At 41.0% G+C, this 7,774-nt stretch overlaps 1 protein-coding gene and 1 pseudogene across 1 annotated transcript; both read right to left on the bottom strand.

The window, feature by feature from the left end:
- slc25a29l (solute carrier family 25 member 29-like) lies at positions 1-458 on the bottom strand. Its single transcript, XM_016254464.1, has one exon. The coding sequence runs from the start codon at positions 443-445 to the stop codon at positions 8-10; it is 438 nt and encodes a 145-aa protein (XP_016109950.1). The 5' UTR covers positions 446-458; the 3' UTR covers positions 1-7.
- Positions 459-1,032: 574 nt separating this feature from the next.
- Positions 1,033-7,774, bottom strand: LOC107568491 (mitochondrial basic amino acids transporter-like; annotated as a pseudogene).

Here is a 7,774-nt window from a genome sequence, read left to right on the forward strand (position 1 = left end):
CTTCGAGTCACAGGCTGCTGTGCTGCAGGTTGGGCTGCATGGGTTCGCAGTCCTTCATGCTGTCGTCGTTCTCGCGCATGTACATGAGGAAGAGTGTGACGGTGGCGAATGTTGTGGCGTTGACGGGAAACGCTCTCAAGAGAGTCGACGTCAGGCCTCGAGTGAAGGTTCTCCATCCTTCCCGCCGCCAGCTCTGACGGACGCAGTCCACGATGCCGTCGTACCTGTTGGCTCCACCCACTCCGTCCGCCTGGAGGCGGGACTTGATGACGTCCACGGGATAAGTGGAGATCCAGGACGCCATTCCCGACATGCCACCCGCCAGGAGCAGCTTGGGAATGATGTAGTCGGCGTCAGCGTCGCAGCCCAGCGCACGCGTCAGTGTATCGTAGGCGAGGAAGTAGATGCCAAATCCAGGCGTCTCGCGGATGACGGTGGTCACCATTCCTCGGTTTATTCCTCGGCAGACACTTTTATCTAAAGCGACTTACAGTGCATTCAAAGTACACATTTACATTTCATCAGCTCTTGCTTTTCCTGGAAACTGAAGCCATGACCTTGAAGCCTTATGAATTGTATAATATTCACCTTTTAGGTGTAAATAAGGTACAGATTTGTCCCCTGAACAGTTCTGTCACAGTCACACGCTGTTGCATCGTTAAAGGTACAATTTTGCACATTATTTTGGACCGGGTTAGGGTTAGGATGCATGGATAAATAACTTGCAGACGTGTCACAGTTCTCTCATACAAGATCATTGAGGGACATTCTAAAAGACTTAATGAGTTAAGACGGTGTTTTTATAAGACCTAACTCTGTAAGCAGGTTATTAATAAATCATACTATGTACAGACAAGCAGATGAGTCCAGGATAGGAACACAATGCGTTTAATAACACGTTAAGCGTTTTCTTCCCATAGGAAAACATCAATGTGGATGCATTAAAACTTTTATTATAGGCTCTGCTTGTCTGTACATAGTATGCTTTATTAATAATGTGTTTACTGAGTTTGGTCTTTCAAAAACACTCTTAACGCATTAAGCCACGTTAAGCGTTTTCTTTATAATGTTATATGGGAGGAAAATGCTTAACACCTAATTAAACGCATTGCATTCGTATTCTGGGCTCATCTGCTTGTCTGTAATTAGTATGCTTTATTAATGGGTTTACTGAGTTTGGTCTTTCAAAAACACTGTCTTTAAGCCACGTTAAGTGTTTTAAAATGATCCCATCATCGATGTCCAAATCTCCTGCGGTACGTCGCTCTGGTCCTTCATCAGACGTTTCTACAGATGCTGATCTGGGCATCCTCGAACCCAGTGGACACTCATTCATCACAATAATTCAGCGGTACGGTCCATTAAACATAAAGTGGTTAAGATAATGTAAGGTCATTGTTCAGCCTTTGCGTTCGCTGACCTTTTCTCTCTCTATTAGACAGAGTCAGGAGGAGGTTTATCGGGGCAGTGAATCTGTGGTTTCCATCTCAAGAAGATTCAAGTCTTCAGATCTTCGAGTCACAGGCTGCTGTGCTGCAGGTTGGGCTGCATGGGTTCGCAGTCCTTCATGCTGTCGTCGTTCTCGCGCATGTACATGAGGAAGAGTGTGACGGTGGCGAATGTTGTGGCGTTGACTGGAAACGCTCTCAAGAGAGTCGACGTCAGGCCTCGAGTGAAGGTTCTCCATCCTTCCCGCCGCCAGCTCTGACGGACGCAGTCCACGATGCCGTCGTACCTGTTGGCTCCACCCACTCCGTCCGCCTGGAGGCGGGACTTGATGACGTCCACAGGATAAGTGGAGATCCAGGACGCCATTCCCGACATGCCACCCGCCAGGAGCAGCTTGGGAATGATGTAGTCGGCGTCAGCGTCGCAGCCCAGCGCACGCGTCAGTGTATCGTAGGCAAGGAAGTAGATGCCAAATCCAGGCGTCTCGCGGATGACGGTGGTCACCATTCCTCGGTTTATTCCTCGGACTCCCTCCTTCCGGTGGATGCGGATCAGGCAGTCCAGAGAGTTCCTGTACATCTTCCTGGAGGCGCTCTTCTCGCCCGTTCCCTGCATCTGCATGCGGGTCTTGGCTAGCTCCATCGGGCAGCAGATCACACACTGGATGAATCCGGCCGCTGCGCCTCACACAAAATTGAAAATTCTGTCATTAATTACTCACCCTCAAGACGTTCCAAACCCGTAAGAACTCCGTTCATTCTATGTCGTTATTTTAGTTTTCTTTGCGCACAAAAAGTATTCTTGTAGCTTCGTAAAGTTACGGTTGAACCCCTGATGTCACATGGACTATTTTAACGATGTCCTTGCTATGTTTCTGAGCCTTGATCGTGTTAGGATCCTTGCTGTCTATGCAGGGTCAGAGAGCTCTTGGAATTCATTACAAATATCTTAATTTGTGTTCTGAAGATGAACAAAGGTCTTACAGGTTTGGAACGACATGAGGGTGAGTAATTAATGGCAGAATTTTCATTTTTAATAAGAAAACTTTGCACTTTATTTACCCCTTTAAAAAAGTGCATAGCAGTACTTTAAGAGCACATATTGCTACTCCAAGTTACTAATATTTACATTTATCTCAGCGTTACTGAACCTTGAGCACATGCACTTCTAATCAAATCAATATCAGCTGATTCATTCATGTAGCACCTAATTAATTCATGTAGTAATTCATGAAGCACCTTGCAGTGAACAGTTGTTTAAAGAACTATTATTGTGAAGGACATTTTAATGATCTAAAGAACCATTTTCCACTATACACTTTTAAAAATAAAGGTTCTTTATTGGTGTAGATGAACCTTTAACATCTGTGGAACCTTTCCATTCCAAGGTTCTTTAAAGTGGAAAAGGTTCTTTGGATTATTAAGATGTTCTTCACTTTTAGATCTGTCCACTTGTAGGTTCTTTGGGGAACCAAAAATGGTTCTTCTATGGCATCACTGAAAATCCCCATTTGGAAACTTTCTTTTTTTTCTTTTTTAATCCAATATGAAGATTCCATGGATGCTAAAGGACTATTTTTTTTAGTGTCTTAATTTTTCATCAAAATGAGTTCCCCCTCTGAAATGACTTTCTCTTTTCAAGAAATCAGATAAATTATTGATACACTGCAAAAAAAATGCTTATCTTAGTATGTTTGTCTTGTTTCTAGTAAACGGGTAAGATTATCTGCCAGTGGTGTAAAATATTCTTAAAACGAGAATTTTACTTTACCCCACTGGCATGTAATTTTACTTGTAAAATTTTAAGTAGTAGTTTTGCTTACCAAGTAAATGCATCTTAATAGGGCGGGCTGCCCTCGACTAAGTCGTTCATTTTAAGCATTAGTCGACTAATCGCACGTTTATTAATAAATCATAGCCTAATAAGCGCTCGAGCGCACTCATAAAGCTTGCCACAGCGCACCGCAGAAGCTATGATTATGAACGTGTCAGGGGAAAACAGTAAGGAGACTGCATTAACATTTTAATAATTCACTGATAAACTAGTGCTTTCTTTGTTCTCGGTTTAAGAGATGAAGTCGGCGACACGACTCGTCGTCTCCGCAGTAGTGATGCACCTGTATGCATGTTTCACATGGATTACATATTCTGAGAATATTTGTTTTCCATTTGAATTGGTTCATTTGAAAGTAGACATTTCCCTCTCTATAGATATATTTTATATGTCTGTAAGGCAAAGATATACACGGAGTTTCGTGCTCAAGTTCACAGAGACCGAGACGGCAGAAAGCGCATCCTGTTCGCTTTCATTATTTCACGAAAGCGTGATTTGTTGTTATTGTGCGTGCACACAAATAAACACAGAGATTCCATGGATGCTAAAGGACAATTTTTTTTAGTGTCTTAATTTTTCATCAAAATGAGTTCCCCCTCTGAAATGACTTTCTCTTTTCAAGAAATCAGATAAATTATTGATACACTGCAAAAAAAATGCTTATCTTAGTATGTTTGTCTTGTTTCTAGTAAACGGGTAAAATTATCTGCCAGTGGTGTAAAATATTCTTAAAACGAGAATTTTACTTTACCCCACTGGCATGTAATTTTACTTGTAAAATTTTTAGTAGTTTTGCTTACCAAGTAAATGCATCTTAATAGGGCTGCCCTCGACTAAGTCGTTCATTTTAAGCATTAGTCGACTAATCGCACGTTTATTAATAAATCATAGCCTAATAAGCGCTCGAGCGCACTCATAAAGCTTGCCACAGCGCACCGCAGAAGCTATGATTATGAACGTGTCAGGGGAAAACAGTAAGGAGGCTGCATTAACATTTTAATAATTCACTGATAAACTAGTGCTTTCTTTGTTCTCGGTTTAAGAGATGAAGTCGGCGACACGACTCGTCGTCTCCGCAGTAGTGATGCACCTGTATGCATGTTTCACATGGATTACATATTCTGAGAATATTTGTTTTCCATTTGAATTGGTTCATTTGAAAGTAGACATTTCCCTCTCTATAGATATATTTTATATGTCTGTAAGGCAAAGATATACACGGAGTTTCGTGCTCAAGTTCACAGAGACCGAGATGGCAGAAAGCGCATCCTGTTCGCTTTCATTATTTCACGAAAGCGTGATTTGTTGTTATTGTGCGTGCACACAAATAAACACAGAGTCTATACAGATTTGAAAGATGTATTACTCTTCTGTATGAGCGCTAATGTTCAGCTTCCACACAGACACTTGCATAGTGGACATTTCTCTAGCTTAACATTAGATTGAGCGACCATGTAAAGTTGCTAATACTTATTTCAGATGATAAGCCATATTTGTGGTGGATGATTGATAGGCGAGCGTTTGGACGTCCTGCCGGATGCACTGTATTACCATTTTTTTCCCTGCGACTAAAAAAATGTTGGTCAACGAAGCCTCTTCTGGTCGACTAACGATTAGTCGACTATTAGGGGGCAGCCCTTTTTGATATTTAGAAACAAGACAAAAATACTAAGTAAGATAAGCTTTTTTTTGTTTTTGCAGTGTATGATCAGTTTTTGTCTTGTCTGTGAGATCAGTGCAAAACCAGCCTGTTGAGCTTTCAAAGAAGTCATAAGGATCTCTCGTCATTCATCCTACTCACCGATTCCTGACGGACGATGGACTGGAAGCAGTGATACGTGCCGCGGTACAAGGGCTTGTCCACGCTCTGAACCTGCAGTCTCACCTAGAAAATGGAATTTTTCCCATTAAACCTGCTGTGATCAGGCCACGAGTGATGGTTGAGATGCAAAAACACAGCAGAAATCACACAGAAGTGAATGAATCTAGAGCTGATGTTTGACCATATTCAATAAGATTCCAGTCCAATGGAAAGAGAGGAACGGACCCGGGCTTTACTTACGAGCTTAACCTCCGAGCGGCCGGTGTAACAGCCTCGCTCTCATCTACAACAAAGTGACACTTTTGCTGTGAAAGACCCTTCAGCTGTGAACTCATGATCAGAACAAAGGCACCAAGGCAAGACGTATCTTGCCCTTTGCCTTTAAGTACAAAAAACACTCTGGGTTTTAGAAAAGTGTTAGTTTTACAGCAGCGGCTCACAGAAACACACACATGCAACTAATGACAATAACAGACCATAATACTCAACACAATACCGCTGATGCTTTTTAATGCAGGTATATCATCTAAAGGCAAGCGTCTTGATCAGGGTTAATATGCATTTAGGCATTCGATGGCTGCTTTTATCCAAAGTAACACATCGCATTCATTTCGATAAATGCGTACAATCTGTTCTTGCACAGGAACACACAACCCTCAAGCTAAAACATTGAAATATTAAAGCCATTTATCATTTTAAATAGATTTTAATTGATTATACAATCTAATAGATGGCTATTTGTCTGACTAACGTAAGACAATTTGTGCACATGCGTTTGGTGTTTGAGATGTGCTTTAGATGCACTCTTTAAAATAAAGCAGTTTTTGCAGTGATGCCATAGAAGAAGCATTTGTGACTCTGGAGCACAAAACCAGTCATAAGGGTCAATAAATAATCTTTCCATTGATGTGTGGTTTGTTAGGATCTGACAATATTTGAAAATCTGGAATCTGAGGGTGCAAAAAAATCTAAATATTGAGAAAATCATCTTTAAAGTTGTTCAAATGAAGTTCTTAGCAATGCATATTACTAATCAAACATTAAGTTTTGATATATTTACGGTAGGACATTTACAAAATATCTTCATGGAACATGATCTTTACTTAATATCCTAATGATTTTTGGCATAAAAGAGAAATGTATAATTGTGACCCATACAATGTATTGTTGGCTATTGCTACAAATATCCCCCAGCGACTCAACACTGCTTCTGTGCTCCAGGCTCACGTATATGCTTCCCCAAAGAACCTTTCAGCGAAAAAAGTCTTAAAATAACATTTTACAAATCTAAAGAGATTTTTTCTTTTTTCCGCTATAAAGAACCTTTAGGTTCCATGCATGTTGAGGGTTCTTCATGGAACCACCAATAAAGGGCCTTTATTTTTAAGAGTGTAGAAGAAGCATTTGTGGTTCCTCAAAGAACCTTTCAGTCAGTAGTTCTGTTGAGTTTTACTGGTTTAGTCAAAGCAGACGTACCTTGACCGTATCAAACGGATGTCCGACCAGCACACCTGCGGCTCCTGAAACATGAACGCCTGAGAGTGAGTTCAGACAGCATGATTAGGAACGTGTCAGAGCTGCAAGCGACTGATGCAATGTGTTTGAGCTATGAGTCTGAGGTCAGCTCTTCAGCCTTGACCCGTGCGACTGAAAGACACCTGCGTCATTCATGCATGAGGCAAGAGCTGTTTGACCAATCGATGTAAACATCACGCGATCATCATCTGCAGACTGCAAAACTATCTCACAGACGTCTTCATGCTTCTCAGTTCTTATCACACTGCGAAAACTGATTCTCTTACTTAGTATTTCTGTCTGGTTTTCTAGTATTAATATCTAAACATTCTTCAATCAGGAAGCATTTACTTGACATGACTTAAAATATGACTTGTTTTCTGAAAAAAATAAAATTGTTAGTTTTAGCTTAAAACAAACAAAAATATCTGCCAGTGGGGTTTAGAAAAATAATCTTGTTTAGCCTTTGAATTAAGATTATTTTTCTTAACCCCACTGGCAGATATTTTTGTTTGTTTTAAGCTAAAACTAACAATTTTATTTTTTTCAGAAAACAAGTCATATTTTAAGTCATGTCAAGTAAATGCATCCTGATTGAAGAATGTTTAGATATTAATACTAGAAAACCAGACAGAAATACTAAGTAAGAGAATCAGTTTTTGCAGTGCAGAATGATGTTAGATTTGGTTTCGCTCAGATTAAATGCATGAGGATCAGGATCATGGTTTATTGGCTCTTCAGTCGCTCACATTAAAGTATTTAATGCCATCTGTTGGATCCCAGAGTGGGACATTAGTCAGAAGAGTGGAAGTGTCTGGAGTCAGTGAGCTCAGTAACCAGTGTAACCAGAGAGTTCTTCTCTACTTCAGCAACTGGATCAGTTCTCATTTACTCTGCATGTTATTTGACTGAGTGTTGAATGTTTCAGTGAGCGTGTGCAGGTCTTCAGTCAGTCGAATGAAGCATGTCTTACCTCCAATGCATCCTGCAACAAAGTCCAGAGCCATTCCTCAGATGATGATGATGATGATGATGATGATGATGATGAAGATGAGTGTCTGAGCTCTGATCCTCCAGCAGCAGCAGCAGCAGCAGGGTTTGTTCAGTCGCTGGACGTCTGTGCTCATGAGCAGCTGCTGCTTCTGTGCTGCTATT

The sequence above is a fragment of the Sinocyclocheilus grahami genome, unplaced genomic scaffold (assembly GCF_001515645.1).
Source record: "Sinocyclocheilus grahami isolate Dianchi unplaced genomic scaffold, SAMN03320097.WGS_v1.1 scaffold1250.1, whole genome shotgun sequence".
Taxonomy (NCBI): domain Eukaryota; kingdom Metazoa; phylum Chordata; class Actinopteri; order Cypriniformes; family Cyprinidae; genus Sinocyclocheilus; species Sinocyclocheilus grahami.